The sequence below is a fragment of the Talpa occidentalis genome, unplaced genomic scaffold (assembly GCF_014898055.3).
Source record: "Talpa occidentalis isolate TD23 unplaced genomic scaffold, MPIMG_talOcc4v2.1 talOcc4.17, whole genome shotgun sequence".
Taxonomy (NCBI): Eukaryota; Metazoa; Chordata; class Mammalia; order Eulipotyphla; family Talpidae; genus Talpa; species Talpa occidentalis.
Genome location: NW_023601754.1, coordinates 8,058,978 through 8,077,953, shown reverse-complemented (window position 1 = coordinate 8,077,953; position 18,976 = coordinate 8,058,978). Strand labels below are relative to the sequence as shown.

Genomic DNA, 18,976 nt, shown 5'->3' with positions numbered 1-18,976 from the left:
AAAAAAAAAACACGCAACTTTTTTTTTTAAATAACTGTAGTCAGGGCAAGAAAAGGAAAACAGTATCTTTATTGTGTGTAGTTCTAACAAACATTCACTGTGTGCACATTCCAGCAGAAAGAGACAAAGATCTTTGTTCAAAATATGCTGAAATAAAATAGGTAAACAAATGCCATTATTGAATACACAAAAGGAATGTTAATATCACTTGTCCACAGTGGAGAATGAAGTAAGAAGAAAGGAAGTTAAATAATGTTCTGTCTAAACAGCAAGTGCAAAATATAGGTACAGGCAAAGGGCAGCTCTAAAGCTCACAAGTGAGATACTAGAGGAGGGTGGGTCACTTGACAAGTACCTCTCTGCTTCTTGGAAACTCCCTCTGAGGTCACCCCCACAAATTCCAAACTGGGCTCTTTAAGAGCACAACAGCCAAATGTGACTAAACTCCCCACTACTTTTGTGATATTTGGCAATGGGATGAGATGGTTTTTTAAAAAAATCAATTTCTTGTTGAAACATGTCTGAATCCATTTCTCCTGGGAAAGGAAGCAATGAACATTAATATTCTGCATTTCAATCTCCTAAAATGGAATTTAATCAGATAGCTATCACTTGAGATTTTAAGCATGAGATAACATAAGTAATGATATACCTGACCTGAAAGCATTTTTCATTGCTCCACAACGCAACTAAATGTGTATAAACTCAACAATGCTCTTATTTCACAACAGATGCATTTATGACAACTGCTAAAAGAACTTTACAGGCTAAATTATAGGTTCCACTTGACTTTTGTTTCTGCTTAAGCAGTCCCATAAGAACTAAATACAATATAAACTTTGTCCCCACTACTTTCTAGTCTTTAGAAATGTAGAAATCATTTGCAAACCATAAGCACTTCTTAAAGAGACAGGTGCCAAGAAGTTTTGTAGACCCAGCATTTACCACCCCTATGTGGTTGGCATAAATTTTCCCTCACCTCTTCCTGTGATTGCTAGACATTATGTATACAGTATGAAGTGCAGCAGCAGCTGCTAGTCTTCTTCAGGAATAAACAAGTAAATGCCCCAGAGACCAGCTCTAGGGGCCACGGTCAGGCAACAGGGACTGACTCCACTTGCTCTACAGAGAGATTTTCTGACCTACCAATGTAGAGACTGTTGTGAGTCCTTTCTGGTGGATTTGGCTAATACACTGTATTCATTTACTGTTCAGAAAAACCTCCACAAACTCTCACACAAGCTCTACTTTTTCACCTGCCTGTTTATGTGGGCAACAGAATTACTGTGAATAGACCCAAAAGTGGTTTTTAATAATATAAAGTGACATCACATTAGCGGTAGTTCAAAAGAAGCCCTGGCTACTAGAAGTATCTCATGGGTGGTAGAGACAAAGTCTGAAAATCTTTCCCTCTGGCTGAGTAAGAACAAGTCAAGATATAAACAGGAAAAGACAACCAATGCAAAATAGAAAAACATACCTTTGCATTGGTGTTTACTCTAAAAATATCAAAAACACCGATTTTACTTAAGACCATCATTCTTTAATGTTTCTTAAAGCCAGATGATTTTCATTCAATACTGGAGACTGCCAACATACTTCTAATTGATCCAAATTATCTTCTGGCTTAGTTTTGGCTTGAATGTTCCTTTTCCAGCCCCTCAATGCTTCTTTGTTCTTTATTTCTGCCTCACGTAATCACACAACTTAAATATTATAGAAATTACATACCAATTCTTACTCAAGGCAATCCTTCCTTGCCTTCAAATGGAGGAGCATCAACAGTCACACCACTCACCAAGCTCATGGCACATAATAACCAAAGATTTTTTTTCAATAACTTGTCTTTAAGTGGCATTTTATAATGCATACATTTTCTAAAAAGAAGTCTGTTTAGCCCATATCTCTGATATATAAAAGACTAAAATTCTCTTAAAATTACTCCATGATGTCATATCCAAGTGTGCAAGTATAAGGTTAATATTATTTTGATGAATTCTGAATTCATTCAATGGCTAAGTTACAGGATACAAGACCTGGGTTGAACTTTTTCTTAAATAGTTTGCATGGGCAGATACTTCTATGCTGGGTAGTTTCCTGTCTTGTCAAGTCTCTGCCAGCTAGAAGCAGGAGGAGATACTAAACAGTGTACCTGTGGTCCTTCTTTAACCAAGCTATTCCCACTACATGACAATGGTCAGAGGCAGACCTGTCATCCTCAAAGGATGGGGAGAAAAAACACCAGAAACAGCTGCTGGCAGTAAATGGTCTGTGTGCTGTCTCCACAGGAGTTTCCACAGAAAAAGTCAAAATATGCCAGGGAAATTCATGAACCAAGAAACAGCAACATAGTTCTAAATAATAACCTATTCCTCAATGAAACACTCATTCAAGAAAAAAAAAAAAAAAAAAAAAAAACTACCAGTTTTTTATTCTCAATGGAAAAACAGAACAAAACCACAAATTGGAGCCAGATGAAATAGAAGTGAAATGGAAAATGGTCCTGTTACAATCTTGCATTTTCAAACGCCATTTTACTATGGAGTTGCTTTACAGGGGCAAACAAGATAAAAAACTGTATCTCGGATCAATTTAGATCCTCTTTTGTAAAAAGGGGAATAAAAATTTTCCTAATCAATAAACAGAAAGGCAGCAAAATGGTCTGGCAAAGCTCTACAGAAATAATTATAAACTTATTATTTTACCAATAAAAGATGGTGGCGGGGTGGGGGGGAGGAAAAGATGACTGTGAATTCACTGTGTCACCCCAATTCATCATCTCTCCCTTTTCCCAAGAAATAAAGAAATATAGCTTTGTCCAGTACAAACTTGGGAATAAAACAGCCTAGTCTTAGGGGGAGGCAAAAGCTACCTGCTACTTTAGCTGGGGAGGCAGGAGAGATGCCTTTTGGCAGTCTTAACAAATAGAAACAAGGAAGATGATCATTTGGCACCTGTGTCTTAAGTTATAGGTGAGCAACTTCATGAATAAAATCCTTTATGAAAAATAATTAAGTCAGAATTTTATTTTTGTTTAAAAGAAAAATTGGATAAGCTTCAAAACCAGAATGGGCTGCCCTGTTAAGAATGTCTAATGCGCACTCAAAGACTGGAACGCATTTTTACCCAAGAGCAATGCACTAGGACATACGGATTGCAACTGTAAAAGAAAGTTCAAAAATGTGAAGGTACTGAGGAAAGCAGAGGAGAGAGGGGAAGCTGGCAAGAAACGCGAAGAATGAGCAGGTACTTTGGGAGTAAGGCTCCAAGATGAAGGACATCGCCCCTGATCTGAGGTGGGTGTCTGGACAACCATTTGGGCTCCCAGGGGGAAAAATACAATTGGCAGGATTCTAAAAGAGGGCACCATTCCAGCCTCCAAACAAGTCTCTAGTTTTCACTCCCAAATGGATAAGCTTTCCACACTTCAACATGGTCTCCTCAGGAGGATTTGCTTTCCGATGTGTAATAACGGTACAGGAAACCTAAGAGAACAGCGCCTATGATGGGGAAAATCCAGTATGACCAGCAACTAGAAGTGGGGGAAAAAGCAATAAAGTCATGAACAGTTTATACCAAACATTTGCCATCCTGCAACAGTCACATTTTAATATTTTTATGGACAAAAGGTTTTGATTTGCTTTGTGAAATTTAACTGCTTTTATCATATTGTAGTCTAAAAAAATTATCTCAATTGGAATGGCAATATTAAACAATTTTTTAAAAATTAAAAACAATTATAGTATGGTATCACACACACATTTATACACTTTTTACATATAATATGGATTATTTCTGGATTGTGGGTAGTCTTATTTTTCTTCTTTGTACTTTATTTTTCACATATAACACATTACATTTTTAAAGAGAAAACACAGTTAACACAACATGCATTTCAAAAATTTAATCCTCACAACAACCCTATGAAATAGGTACTGCTATTATTATTCTCATTTTATACATAGGAAATAGAGGTCTTGTATGTGGAATTACAAAGCTAAGTAAATCAGTATGATTCCAAAACCATTTTCTTTATCTTGAGTTAAGTTTGGACACTAATGAGGACACACAAATACAGAGAACACATCGATAGTGTTACTTAAGTAAATAGTAGTTGGCTTGGAAAGACTTTCCTTAGGAGTTTCAGGACAGTCATCACTCTCCTTAAAACAGTAATTCTTCTTTAATAGAGCTTATTAGCACTGCTAGATTTAAGGTATAATTCTTCAGTGATCCAAATGACCTGGCTGCCCTTCATCTTAAGACATTAAAAGGTTTTAAAGCCAAGGGATTCAAGAATAAAAATTATTCTCTTTGCCTAAACATGCCTAACATTTTTTGTACATTTATGTATGGCAGAAAGCTGCTATGGACAAGTTTAGAATATTAGCCAGGTAGGTTTGTTTAAAAAAACAAGCAAGTTGGCATGTAAACAGCAATATGACACATGGGAACTTTGAAGTAATCTCCCCCTAAGAGTAATGAACTCGGTTATCTTGGAGAGCAACCACAGAAGACAAAGAAGTTAAAGGCAGAATCCTTGAGAAAACACTGAGTAAGAGAAATTCTTCAGTACAAAAGGCCGAGAATGGTTGACCATTGATCCTCATATAATCTTTCATAATACTTAACCTGCCCCCGAGGACAGAGCCAGAGGAAATGCATTTATACTGCACCAAAGGAAATTTAGATTCAACATAACTTCCTGGCCCAAAGACAGAACTCTCTTCTCAGAGACTCATTCAGGTTATTGCATGCAAGTTGTGATTCATTTATTTTTATTGTGTTGTAGTATTCCACTGTATGACTACACCAAAATGAATTAATTCACTTTATTAATATGGTTGCTTTCCATACGTGAACATCTTGAATTATAAAGCTATGCCTATTCTTGTATTGTTTCCCAGTATACTTGTGCACACATTTCTCTTGAGAATATCCCTAGAAATGGGTCAGGTTATTCATACTGTTAAATTTATGAGATAATGCCAAATTGCTTTCCAAAGTGACTGCATCCATTTATATTCCCCAAGGAGAGAATTTTAGTGATCTATTCTTAAACAATTCTTCCTATATTTAGAATTTATAATTTTTGCCACTGGTAGGTGTAAAATATACCCTATGATTTCAATTTGCATCTCTGTTGAAAAACAAAATAACACTTTTCCTAATATGCTTATATTTTTGTTTCCTCCTCAGTAAGGTGCTGAAAATCTTTTTCATTTACTAAGTTATTCTTTTAAAAATTGATTTGCAAGAATTCTTTATGCATTCTGTATAATTCTGAATCAGTTTTACATGTAGCATAAATGTTACAAGTTTGTGGCTTACATTTTCAGTTTCTTTATGGATCATCTGGCTGTGCATAAGTCCTTAATATTAAGTAAGCTGAATTTGCTAACAGTTTACTTTAAGTCTGCACCTTTTTTTTCATTTTTATTTATTTATACATATAAGAACTGGGGTGTAGGCCAGAGGTGTGGGGAGTGGGGGGTGTATGTGAAAGGATTCACCAGAGACAGAGTGGGGAAGAGAACAGGCGGATCTACTGAAATACACTGTTGAGGGGAGTAGCGGGCCAGACAGGAGAGGTCTCAGACAGGAGAGGTCTGCTGTGCCATGTGGGTCAGCTCCCTGGCTGGGAATCAAACTCACACTGCAGTGGCTGGTAACAGCTTAATTGTGCTGAGACTTTAACCCCTGTGACACCAGGGAGGCCCTGTTGTTCAATTTTGTACAATGTTTGATTTCTTCTTTCTGGTGTTGTCCCCATAAAATTACTACCACCAGGGCCTCCCCAGTGGCGCAGCGGTTGAGCGCTGGGCTGCGAAGCTGCCCGCAGCCTCTGCAGCGCCGGTTCGATCCCGGGCTGCTCCCCGGTCACTGGAGGAGGGTCCCACATGGCGTGCAGACCTCTCCTGCCGCCCGCTGCTCCCCTCAGCAGTGTGCTTCGGTCCTTCTGCCTGCTCTGCTCCCTGCTCTGGCTCTGGTGAATTCTCTCACCCTCCCGCGCTTCTGACTGTACCCAGCGCTTGTATAAATAAATGAATAAATTGTTAAAAAAAAAAAAAAAAAAGAATAAAAAAAAAATTACCACCACCAAAACAACTGTGAACCTTCACCATGAACTCTTATTCAAGGATTCCACAGTATTCTCAAGTAGAAACATTTAAAGAATAGCAATGTATAACTTTTAAAGCTAATGCTACTATATTAATAATATTACTGCAAGGGATATATATATCACAAGTAAACCTTTGAGAAAACACAAATTCCTAAAATGACTGTAATACATATTTTTCTCTTCTGTAAAGATGTAATAATAGAGGCCTCCCTGGTGGTGCAAGGGGTTAAGACGCAGCACTATAAAGCTATCTGCAGCATAAATTCAATGCCTGGCCAGGGAGGTGACCCACATGGCACAGCAGACCTCTCCTCTCTCGACTGCTACTCCCCTCAGTAGTGTATTTTAGTACATCTGCCTATTCTGCTCCCCACTCAGTCTCTGCTGAATCCTCTCACACACCCCCATCTCTGGCCTGCACCCCAGCTCTTGTATGCATAAATCAATCAATCTTAAAAAAAAAAAATGTAATAATAGCATCTACTTTAAAGAATGGTTGTGAGGATTAAATGAGATCAAGTTTTAAGTGGAAGCAGCAAACTGGGTTGAATTATAATAGAGTCTACAGACTTGACTTACTAGTAGTTACTAATTTATGAATACCTGCCTCTGAGTATGATTACAATACATGTCACAAAAGTTTATTAAAATTACTCAAGATATGACTTTTGGCAACCATTCAAAATGATTGAAAAATAAAATTTGCTAATGCTAAGGATCTACTAAATTTGCAATAATTTTGGCCACACACACAAAAACAGTTGTAAAATGTACACTTAAGTTATGCTATACATGTATATATATAGGAGAAACGACAGACAATAAATTGCATATTAAGGAAGTCCAATAGGGGGATACCAACCTTTTGCATTCATTACTTTTCGAAGGATCCTGAAGAAGACGCATATCCAAAAATAACAAACAAAAAGAAAGAAGATTAACATAGAATATAAAAATCTTGAATGTCTATGAGAACTCTGTAGCTAGTAACAGAACTTCATCTTCCATGCATTTTGATGTTTGCAAATCTATATGCAGTGGATGGACTGGGAATTCTATTTCTGGCCATATACTAATTTTCCCCAGTGAAAAGCCGCTAATGAAAGCACAGAGAAATGACCTAAACTTTTCTCACATGTATAAAAAAGGTTACTGATATAAACAATACTGAAATGAACTGATTTGCAGTCACAATGATATGACTGGTTCAAGTGGGCTTGCCACTGGCAGTAGCTCAGATTATATTTTCTAAAAAGGAGTAAAAAATTAAAATTCATAACATACAGATAAACTGTGATATGCTCTAAAATAGCACAGGTGACTGCTTTGTGGAAAACAATCAAGAAAATAAAAATTCTGGTAATAGAAAGTAATGAAATACTGATATATACCACAACATAGATGAACTTTGAAAACATTAAGCTAAGTAAAAGCAGTGAGATACAAAAGACTACATATAAATCCATTTATGAAACAGTCAGAATGGGTAAACCTATAGAGGCAGAAAGTTAGGTGAGTGATTTCCAAGAGCTGGGGGGAAGAGCAAAATTAATGGTAACTATGGTTGCACAGCTCTGTATACAGTAAAAACCTTTGACTTAAAAGTCTTGTGTAGGTGAACTCGATGGTATGTGAATTATACCTTAATAAAACAGTTTTTTATCCAATTTAAGAAAATATCAAATGAAGCTATTTATTCCATAAATTAGCTATATAGAACAAAAAAATTGCTAACTTACTGCCAGAGGACAATAGACCCATTAGCACAGGTTATTGCTGTCTAAAATACCATCTTTGCCAATATGTAGAAGTATGCCAGGCTGTGAGCACAGAATATTAACAGTTTAATCACGATTTTCAGTAATATCCAAGAATTTCCAGAAACCCTACATACTGGCCTAGATACTTTAGAGCAGACCATAAAATGAGTTCTAATTTCATTTAACCAAAATGCTATCATGCAAATGAATACATGCCCCAAATCTGAAAGAAATTAGCCTATAGGCAAGTAAAACTTCTAATAAAAGGTTATAGACAGACTGTATTAATATCTACTAAACTTCTTGAAGATCTTATTATTACTGTTATCTGGGACATTTCTGCCAGAATAGTATGAATTGGGCTAATTAAAAAGTGTTACAGGCCAATCTTTGAGAAATATAAAATATATTTTATATTTAAATATAAATATACTTTATATTTAAAATATAAATATAAAATGCTTTACAAAGCAACATTATAAATGAGGCTGATCTACACACTATTACACACTATTACACTATCTACACTATCTACACACTATTACACATTACTACCACTATTCCTTCCCAGTCTGTAAAATATATTTTATACTTTATATTTAATCTAAATATTTAATTTATATTTAATCTAAATCTAAAATATATTTTACTGGGCCTCCCCGGTGGCGCAGCGGTTGAGCGCTGGGTTGCGAAGCTGCCCGCAGCCTCTGTAGCGCCGGTTCGATCCCCGGCTGCTCCCCGGCCACCGGAGGAGGGTCCCACATGGCGCGCAGACCTCTCCTGCAGCCCGCTGCTCCCCTCAGCAGTGTACTTCGGTCCTTCTGCCTGCTCTGCTCCCCGCTCTGGCTCTGGTGAATTCTCTCACCCTCCCGCGCTTCTGACTGTACCCAGTGCATGTATAAACAAAACAAACAAATAAATAAATAAGTAAAACATGCGTCTATATAAAAAAAAAGAAAAAAGAAAAGAAAAAGGTGAAAATTTAAAAAAAAAAAATATATATATATTTTACAGACTGGGAAGGAACTGTGGTAGTAATGGTAGTGTGTAGATCAGCCTCATTTATAATGTTGCTTTGTAAAGTATTCCACTATAGTATCCAAGAAATAACTAAATTCCATCAAGAAAATACATATGGTCTTTCACACTTTACCCATCCATATACATATGCCAATGCCTTACAGAGCAAAAAGATGTATAGTTTTTTTTTTTTAAGAGGCATGTTTTATTTATTTATTTGTTTGTTTTGTTTATACATGCACTGGGTACAGTCAGAAGCGCGGGAGGGTGAGAGAATTCACCAGAGCCAGAGCGGGGAGTAGAGCAGGCAGAAGGACCGAAGTACATTGCTGAGGGGAGCAGCGGGCGATAGGAGAGGTCTGCGCGCCATGTGGGACCCTCCTCCGGTGGCAGGGGAGCAGCTGGGGATCGAACCGGCGCCGCGGAGGCTGCGGGCAGCTTCGCAACCCAGCGCTCAACCGCTGCGCCACTGGGGAGGCCCAAGATGTACAGTTTTTAAAAAAGATTTATTTTTATTTATTTATGCATACAAGAACTGGGGTGTATGCCAGAGGTGTGGGGATGAGAGGATGCACCAGAGAGAAGAGCAGGTGGATATACTGAAATACACTGCTGAGGGGAGCAGCGGGCGAGACAGGAGAGGTCTGCTGCGCCATATGTGGGTTAACTCCCTGGTCAGGAATTGAACTCATGCTGCAGTGGCTGACAATAGTTTGATAGCGCTGGGACTTTAACCTTTGCGCCATTGGGGAGGCCTGTATAGTTAATTAAAACAAAAAACAAAAATCAACCCTGGGAAAATTTGGACCCTCTATATGAGAGCATAATGGAGTAATAATATATGTATTATGATGTTTAATCTGTGATTACATTAAAAAGCCAGATAGTTCACAGAAATAGATTCCCTAGATTTTAGAGCTTGCTAGCCTCTTTGATAACCAAAAGGCCTGGATGTGTGCTAACTAAAGTGAGTCTTCCATAATGTAGAAGCAACTGAGAGAAGAGAAAGACGACAGAGAATCAAGACACTAATAAAGTGAAATTGTAATAGTTTCTAACAGTCAATATGTAATAAAAATACATTTTTTTTTTCTTTAAACTAGGCACCTCAACCTCTGGATTAACAGTAATCCATCATTGGAAGCAAGAAGACCAACTTGCCCAACACTGGAGGAAAGAGAAGAGAAAGAAATATATCATTTCTCTAGGATACTAACAGTCAAGTAAATGCTGAACTACACTGACTCCACTTTTAATCAACTATAATGAAAAAGTTGTTTAAGGCACTGTCTCAGTAGGGAAGTACCTCAGTGAAGTTTGGAAAGAAGCCAAAGGATTTACTTTTAATTTTATAAAATGAAAAAGAAGGTTCTATTAACATAATACCCTTCTTCACCTCCCCTCCCCCCTTCAGTTCTATGTATAGTTGCCCAATTCTTACTCCAAACTTCTGTGTTAAAGCATAATGAATGCTTAAATGAAATACTTACTCTATATGACTGATTCTAATTTATCCCTTTGGGTGTTCAAGCATATCTGGATGATTGTATTCTTGCCCACATTTTAATCTACATACATGATTTTTGGTCTGGAGAACAGTGACTACTCTTAGTCTACGACATGGAAAGTAAGTAATTGCAATACTACATGATTTTAGCTACAAGAGAGATCAAATCCAGAGTTTCTCCAGCAAAAGTCTTACCAAGTAATTAAATGCATGTTTCTTTACTCTCCAAGGAGTTTGGAACATACCTTCAAACAGCAAAATTACTTTAAGTTTATTCTGATTTTAGATCAAATTATTCAAATAAATTGGTTTTTAAACTTTAAAAAGGTCATTCAATTTTTAATTCCCCATAAAAATAAGTAAATATATATATAAAAATATAGATTTAGTATTTTTGTAAAGCTGCTCATAACTAAAGTTATATCTAGTCAAACTCAATGCAATATCAGCTTCCTGACTTGTAAAAGTTAAAGGTGTAGATGAGATGAACCTGAATTCTAAAGTTATACTTAATTAATTCAACAAAATATTTTGAGCTACAAGCATTTTAGCAAAAGGTCTAAGAGTAGCCTTCTAAAAGTCTGGCAGGAAATACCATTCTCCATGTCTAGGAAGACTGAAAGAGCACTGCCACTGCCCATTTTCCTATCTTACACCAGGCATATAAAGGAAAGTTCTTCCAGATCACCTGAATAGGCCCTGTACTGTAAGTACCAACTCACTTTGATATGTTTAAAAGATGACAAAGAAACATAATTGGAAAACATGAGTGATCTCTGTGGTGGGATGGGGAGGAGGAGGAGGTGTTTCGTATAAACCCTATTTATGAGAAACATGGGAGAAGTAATGCCTAAGGAAAAGTGTATCTTGTATTAGGATAAACATAGGAAACATTATGCAGAATTATGATTGTAATGCATTAAAATATATAGATAGTGAAATATTAAGTGCACCTTCACCCTAGATAATTTACATTAGACTTTCAAAGAGTTACATAAAAGGGAAATGCAAAGTATTTAAGAGGCTTATGCTTTAATTCCTAAATTTGATGTTTGCTATTCCAAGAGGATTCCAAGTACTTAAGTTGAAAGAAGCAGATTTTACATTGGAAGTGGATTTTAAGCCACAGGAAATCTTCAGCAAATTTAATGAGTTTCTGATGGTTTGGTAGTTTTTTCAGCTTTTTATTTAGAATACTTTGGTATGTATGTGGCCGTAACTTATGAAAACTTGGTAACTTTTGGGCCTCCCTGGTAGCGCAAGGGGTTAAGCACCACACTGTGAAGGTATCCACAGCCTCTGCAGCACAAGTTTGATCCCCAGCTGGCCAAGGAGCAACCCACATGGCACAGCAGACCTCTCCTGTCTCCCCCGATGCTCCCTTCAGCGGTGTACTTCATTCAATCTGCCTGTTCTGTTCTCCAGTCAATCTGCCTGTTCTGTTCTCCACTGTCTCTGGTGAATCCTCTCACTCCCAAATCTCTGGCCTGTACCCCAGCTCTTGTATGCATAAATAAATAAATCTTTACCAAAAAAAGAAAAAAAAAACAACTTGGTAGCTTTTGACTTCAAATACCAGTAGAAAGAATGCCCCCTCCCTGTAAAAAATGAATATGAAAAAAAAAAAAAAATATATATATATATATGGCATGTGCTATGGTTACATGATTTTTAGTACTAGGTTCCCCTCACAACCTAAAGTTTGAGTAATTAAAAAACATGATTTCAATATTTTGCAGTGTTAACTACGGCTGTGTGGTATGGATCTGGAGGATAGTGTCCTTAAGAAGCTCCAATGTACTAAACTAACTTTCTGGATGAAGATACAGTTCAGTAATTACTGTCTCGTAAAGCATATGTCTCTAGAGCCCAGTCATGCAAAAAACATTTCCCTGCAGATAAGAGCAAAATTAAAAGAAGAAAACATCCTTTAAAACAAATTTCTATATGACTCTCTCAAGAATCCATTGTGCTGAATTATGTAAGACATCACCAAGAAAAAAAATTCACAACAAAATGATTCCTTCAGGGACCTAAAAAGTAAAAAACCTGGGCCTCCCTGGTGGCGCAAGGGGTTGAGACACAACCTATGAAGCTGTCCGCAGCCTCTGCAGCATGAGTTGGATCCCCCGGTCTGCCAGGGAGCAACCCACATGGCGCAGCAGACCTCTCCTGACTCTTCCACTGCTCCCCTCTCTGTTTCTGGTGAATCCTCTCACCCGCCACACCTCTGGCCTGTACCCAGCTCTTGTATGCATAAATAAATAAATCTTTAAAATAAAAAAAGTGAAAAACTTGTTATAACAATGAAGGGCTGATTTGAAAAGGATGTTGCCTTGTACTTATGACACATTGTTTTGCAAAATTACACATCATTTTTAAATAGACCTTTAAGAGGAAAAAGCATTAATCCTTGAGATCCCGTAACAAAAGGTATTATGTCTTTCAAGAGTGATTTTTGCCATTACATTCTATGCTTTATTTCAAAAGATTATGTTACAAAATACATATATTAGACAAAAGCAGGGAACAATCAGATAAAATTCTTTGGTAAGTAGCAATCACTAATCATTTTATTTTATTTATTTATTTATTTTTTTATTTTATAGAGGCATGTTTTATTTATTTATTTTGTTTGTTTGTTTTGTTTATACATGCACTGGGTACAGTCAGAAGCGCGGGAGGGTGAGAGAATTCACCAGAGCCAGAGCGGGGAGCAGAGCAGGCAGAAGGACCGAGGTACACTGCTGAGGGGAGCAGCGGGCGGCAGGAGAGGTCTGCGCGCCATATGGGACCCTCCTCCGGCGGCTGGGGAGCAGCCGGGGATCGAACCGGCGCCACAGTGGCTGCAGGCAGCTTCGCAACCCAGCGCTCAACCGCTGCGCCACCGGGGAGGCCCCATCACTAATCATTTTAAAGGTCATCTGTGGCCTCATTCCAAACACTAATAAATTAGGTTGTAAGTATAATAGGAATACTGAACAATTTTTAAAAATCCTTCCTAAAAGGAAATTTTAAGTATAATGGAACTAGCAACATAATTACATTCTTTTTAATCTCTCCTATAAAGGAGTAGGTGAAATGAATGTTATATATGTATAATACAGTATGCATATATAATTGAAAACTAAATGTATAAAACAGTAGCATCAGGGAGGAAAAATTACACCAATCTTTAAATGCAACTTACAGATTTACAGATTACTTCTAACACACTTGGATTTTACTGGATTTTAAAGTTAAATTTTTTTTTAAGATTGATTGATTGATTGATTGATTTGTACATACATATAAGCAATGGGTACAGTCAGAAGCACGGGAGGGTGAGAGAATTCACCAGAGCCAGAGCGGGGAGCAGAGCAGGCAGAAAGACCGAAGTACACTGCTGAGGGGAGCAGCGGGCGGCAGGAGAGGTCTGCGCGCCATGCGGGACCCTCCTCCGGTGGCTGGGGAGCAGCCGGGGATCCAACCGGCGCTGCAGAGGCTGCGGGCAGCCTCGCAACCCAGCGCCCAACCGCTGCGCCACTGGGGAGGCCCTAAAGTTAAATTTCTTAAAAAACAAAGTTTTAGGGGCCTTCCCGGTGGCGCAGCGGTTGAGCGCTGGGTTGCGAAGTTGCCCGCAGCCTCTGCAGCGCTGGTTCAATCCCCGGCTGCTCCCCGACCACAGGAGGAGGGTCCCACATGGCGCACAGACCTCTCCTGCCGCCCGCTGCTCCCCTAGCAGTGTACTTTGGTCCTTCTGCCTGCTCTGCTCCCCGCTCTGGCTCTGGTGAATTCTCTCACCCTCCCGCGCTTCTGACTGTACCCAGTGCTTGTATAAATAAAGTAAATAAAGTAAATAAATAAATCTTTAAAAAAAAAAAAAACAAAGTTTTAAAAATATGCTAAACCTTTATGGAACAATCCTATTAGGTTTTTTTTTTTTTTTTTTAAAGATTTATTTATTTATTTATACAAGAACTGGGATATAGGCCAGTTGTGCGGGAGGGTGAGAGGATTCACCAGAGACAGAGTAGGGAACAGAACAGGCAGAATGACGAAATACACTGCTGAGGGGAGCAGTGGGCAAGACAGGAGACATCTGCCGCACCATGTGGGACCCTCGCCCACCGGCCAGGATTGAACCAGCGCTGCAGAGGCTGCAGACAGCTTCACAGAGCTGTGCTCAACCGCCTGCGCCACCAGGGAGGAGGCCCACAATCTTATTTGTTTGAAAAAAAAAAAAAAAAAATCAACTCCTATTATAGCAAAGGCTAGCTCATTCTTTTTTTTTTTTTTTAAGATTTATTTATTTATGCATACAAGAACTGGGGTACAGGCCAGAGGTGTGGGGGGGTGTGTGTGTGAGAGGATTCACCAGAGACAGAGTGGGGAACAGAACAGACAGACTGACTAAAATACACTGTTGAGGGAAGCAGCAGGCGAGTCAGGAGAGGTCTGCTGGGCCATGTGGGTCACCTTCCCAGCCGGGGATGGAACTCACGCTGCAGTGGCTTTGGGTAGCTTCATATTGCTGTGTCTTAACCCCTTGCGCCACCCGGGAGGCCCCCAAAGGCCATCTCGTTCAAACTTTGTCTACTGACTACTAAATAGCTACTTGAAAGAATGAGGAAGGCATTTATGAATTGATAAGGAATAATCACTAAGATAAAATTTAAAAGAAACAAGGTGCAAAACAATGTGAGTTTTTTTGAAAAGGGAGGAATGGTCGCTCTGTCCATCATCCATCTGTCCACTCTTCCTACCCTCCTTCCCTTTATAAAGCAGAGGAAAGACGCATATTTATTCTTACATGCAGAGAATCTTTGGAAACAATAAACAATAAAGTGGTGGCTGGCTCACTCCAGGGAAGAGGAGGTGGGAGGCTAAGAGCTGGGGACATAAGGAAGCCATTTTTTGAAGTACACTTATTTGTACTATTTGAATTTCTAATCATGAACACTGTATACTACCTATTCTAAAATTTTAAATGAGAAAATGGTCAAGTAATTGGGACTATTATTGTGACAAGATTTGAATAGTGAAGCAACTGAATTATCATTTCAATAAATATCCATTGAGTGAATGAATGCAATGTGTCCACTTTTTCTGCCAGGTAACCATCTGTATGTACCTTATCTCCTGAACTGATGGCAGACCGAGTGATAAAATGCAAAATCAAAAGAGAGACTTCACAAGCCACAAATGTTTCTAGGTTACTGGCAGTACAGTACGCAAGAAGGCAAACTGGCACAGAAAACACTAAGTCTGTTTCTTAGGTAAGTTTCCATAAACAAAAGCAGACCAAAAAAAGTTAAGTCAAATATGAATAAAAGATTAATGGCTCTCAGCATGGGGACTAATCCAGTGAGAAAGAGAGTCACAGAGACAAAAAGGATTCTAACTCTATAGTTAATTATCTTTGGTAGAAGCTGGTAAGGAAAAACATCTCTTGTCAGAGCTGTAGTTTCTAAGCTTTTAAGTTTCGGTATTATTTCAAGGTCAAGTATTACCAAAAAACAAAGGTGACTATCAATCATTCACCTGTGTCGTAGCAAAAGTGATCTGAAAGGGAGTCTGGAAAAAACTGGGAAATGGTTGCTGATTTATACTCTGGAATAGCAATGTTCTGGTTTTTCGTTGGGAGGCTGGGGATGAGGTGGGGTGGGTAGGTGGTTAGGTTCCAGGCAGGGAAAAGATATGGAGATGTGCATGAAGAAGTAGAAAAATAAAGGAAGATGGAAAAGAAAAACTCTGACCTATAAGGCAGAAAACATTCATTTAAAAAAAAAGGCCTAAAAATCACTTTTTCAGAGGTTCAGAAACCATTAACCGAAAGAACAGAAAGTAATTAATAAAATGAACTTCATATCTGTTTCTTCATGGTGAATGTTTAAACCAGTGACAGAAAAATTAAGAGACCTACATCCTAGACACAGACATGCCCATTTTAAACCTCCATAAGAAATAAATCCGGGCCTCCCCTGGTGGCGCAGAGGTTGAGTGCTGGGCTGCGGAGCTGCCCGCAGCCTCTGCAACGCTGGTTCAATCCCCAGCCGCCAGCGAGCTTCCCACATGACAAGTAGGCCTCTCCTGCCGCCTGCTGCTCCCCTCAGCAGTGTATCTCATCACTCTGCCTGTTCTGTTCCCTGCTCTGGCTCTGGTGATTTCTCTCATCCTCCCGCACTTCTGACTGTACCCAGTGCTTGTATAAATAAATAAATAAATAAATAAACAAACAAATAAATAAATAAATCTTTAAACAAAAAAAAAAAAAAAAAAAGAAACGAGAGAGAGAGAGAGAGAGAGAGAGAGAGAGAGAGAGAGAGAGAGAGAGAGAGAGAGAGAGAGAGAGAAAGAAAGAGAAATCCGAGGTCAAGAATTTCTTCCTGGAACTGAAATCAGGTTGGACCCACTTCTATGACAACCTACGTGGGGGCCATTGAAAATTTTCCAAAAGGCTTTCCTTGCCTGATCTGCTCAAAGTACAGCCATTTGACTGAAAACACTCAGTAGGCAAACTCTCTACTAAACAGAGACTGTCCTTTGGGAACAATGGATATGAGGAAAACAGCCTTTAATTACTGCTTAACCAAGGCATGGACAAAGCTGCATGTGGTCACTTCTAGATTACTATGACATTTGGTGGCCTGAAAGGGTATCTATTCTTTTTTTTTTTTTTTTTTTTGGTATTTCTTACAAAATGCCCAACATACAACAGCTTTAGTTTAGCTTTCCACAGAAGAGAATTCAAGTCCCCTAAGTTTTCAAATGACAGGCATATCATACAGCAAAAAGTCTGTTGCTTGGCTACTAGGGTTACTTTAAATGCAAATTCCCAACTTTTCCCCTCTAGAGATTATCAATCAGTATTACTGAAAGTCCAGGAAACGCACATTTCAGAAAACATGCCAAAAGGTTCCAAGATAGGTTGCATAAGTAACAGAGTTAGGAAAACACCACTGTCCAGTCTCAGGAATGGTCCTAACTACTGACTGTGCAACCAAGGAAGAAAAACAGCAATGAGACTTCTAGCCATGACAGAATCCTATAGCAACTGTAGGCTTCTAGAATTGTAATGCCAAAACTTTTATTCTAATGCTTTAATATAGAAAAAGGGCTCTCTCACAGTTGCTGTGCAGAACTGGACTACGGCCCCTAGATACAAGGTGTATCCCTTGTACAAATAGGAATATCCCTTGAATCAAATGTTGACCTGAGTGCAATGTTTTCCAGACAAGATCAATATGCTAAACAAGGCCATGCTTAGTTCAAATGTTACCTTAGTTATATAGTAAGAATTCAAGAATGGATACTACATGGATGGATACCTTGTTTTATTGTGTGTCCCACATACCTTGGCAAGCCTGCATAGATAGGTGCCATTTTACTAACTGCAAGTGCTTACTGTGCATCTGAGTCACATTTTGGTAGTTCTTAAAATATTCAAACTTAATCATTATTATATCTGTTATTGCAATCTATGGTCAATGACCTTTTACTATTGTAATTGTTCTGGGACACTATGAACCACACCCCTATAAGACTGTGAGCTTAAATAAATGTGTTTGTTGTGACTGTTCCACTGACTGATCATCCCCGCCCTCCTCTAGCTCTTTCTTTGTATTTCCCTGTTCCCTGAGACATGATATTGAAGTCAGGCCAATTAACAACCCTACAGTGGCCTCTGGATCAAGAGGAAGGAAAAGTCACATGTTTCTAACTTTAAAAAGCTAGAAATGATAAAGCTAAGTGAGGAAAGCATATCAAAAGCCAAGGTAGCTGAAAGTTAGGTCTCTTGCACAAAACACTCAACCAAGTTGTGAATGCAAAGGAAAAGTTCTAGAAGGAAATTAAAAGTGTTACACTAGTGAACACACAAATGATAAGGCAGCAAAACTGCTTATACGGAGAATGTTTTCGTGGTCTGGAAAGATTATTAAACCATCACAACTTTCCCTTAAAGTCAAGCCTAATGCAGAGGAAGGCCATAACTTCTTCAATTCCATGAAAGCTGAGAAAAGTGAGGAAGCAGCAAAAGACAAGTCTGAAGCTAGCTAAGGCTGGTTCACGAGGTTTAAGAAAACAAGCTGTACCCTACGATAATAGTGCAAAAGGAAGCAGCAAGAGCTGATGTAGAAGCTGCAGAAAGTTACCAAGAATATCCAGTTAAGATGACTGATGAAATGAAGGTGGCTATAGTGAACAACACATTTTTGATAGAGATGAAACAGCCCTGTACTGGATGGCGTCATCGCAGACTTTCACAGTTAGAGTCTTCAGTGTCTGGCTCCAAAGTTTCCAAGGACAGGCTGACTCTCTTGATAGGGGCTAATAAGACCAGGTGACTTTAAGTTGAAGCCAGTACTCATTTACTGTTGTGAAAGACCAAAGGCTAAATCTACATGTCAATGCTCTATTAATGGAACAACAAAGCCTGAATGACAGCATATCTGTTTGCAAGTTGATTTACAAAATATTTTAAGGACACAACACAGTTGAGACCTACTGCTAAGAAATAGTCTTTTTTTTTTTTTTAAGAGTCTTTTTTTTAAATTGTTTATTTTTATACAAGAGCTGGGGTAC

General features: G+C 38.5%; 1 protein-coding gene across 6 annotated transcripts in view; it reads right to left on the bottom strand.

Annotated features, from left to right (window-relative positions):
• LOC119249006 (cytochrome b5 type B) overlaps nucleotides 1-18,976 on the bottom strand; it is an 87,852-nt gene that overhangs the window by 40,142 nt on the left and 28,734 nt on the right. For 4 of the 6 annotated variants that reach the window (XR_005126027.2, XR_008552406.1, XR_008552405.1 and 1 more), the window contains exon 4: nucleotides 6,987-7,015. Coding sequence is in view for 3 of the 6 variants with exons in the window: in XM_054696948.1 (XP_054552923.1) it covers nucleotides 6,987-7,015 (29 nt within the window). In the remaining 3 variants the exon portion in view is untranslated. Of the gene's footprint in view, nucleotides 1-26; nucleotides 3,533-6,986; nucleotides 7,016-18,976 lie in introns of those variants that run through there. The other 2 variants (XM_037516005.2, XM_054696946.1) reach the window with 1 other exon arrangement.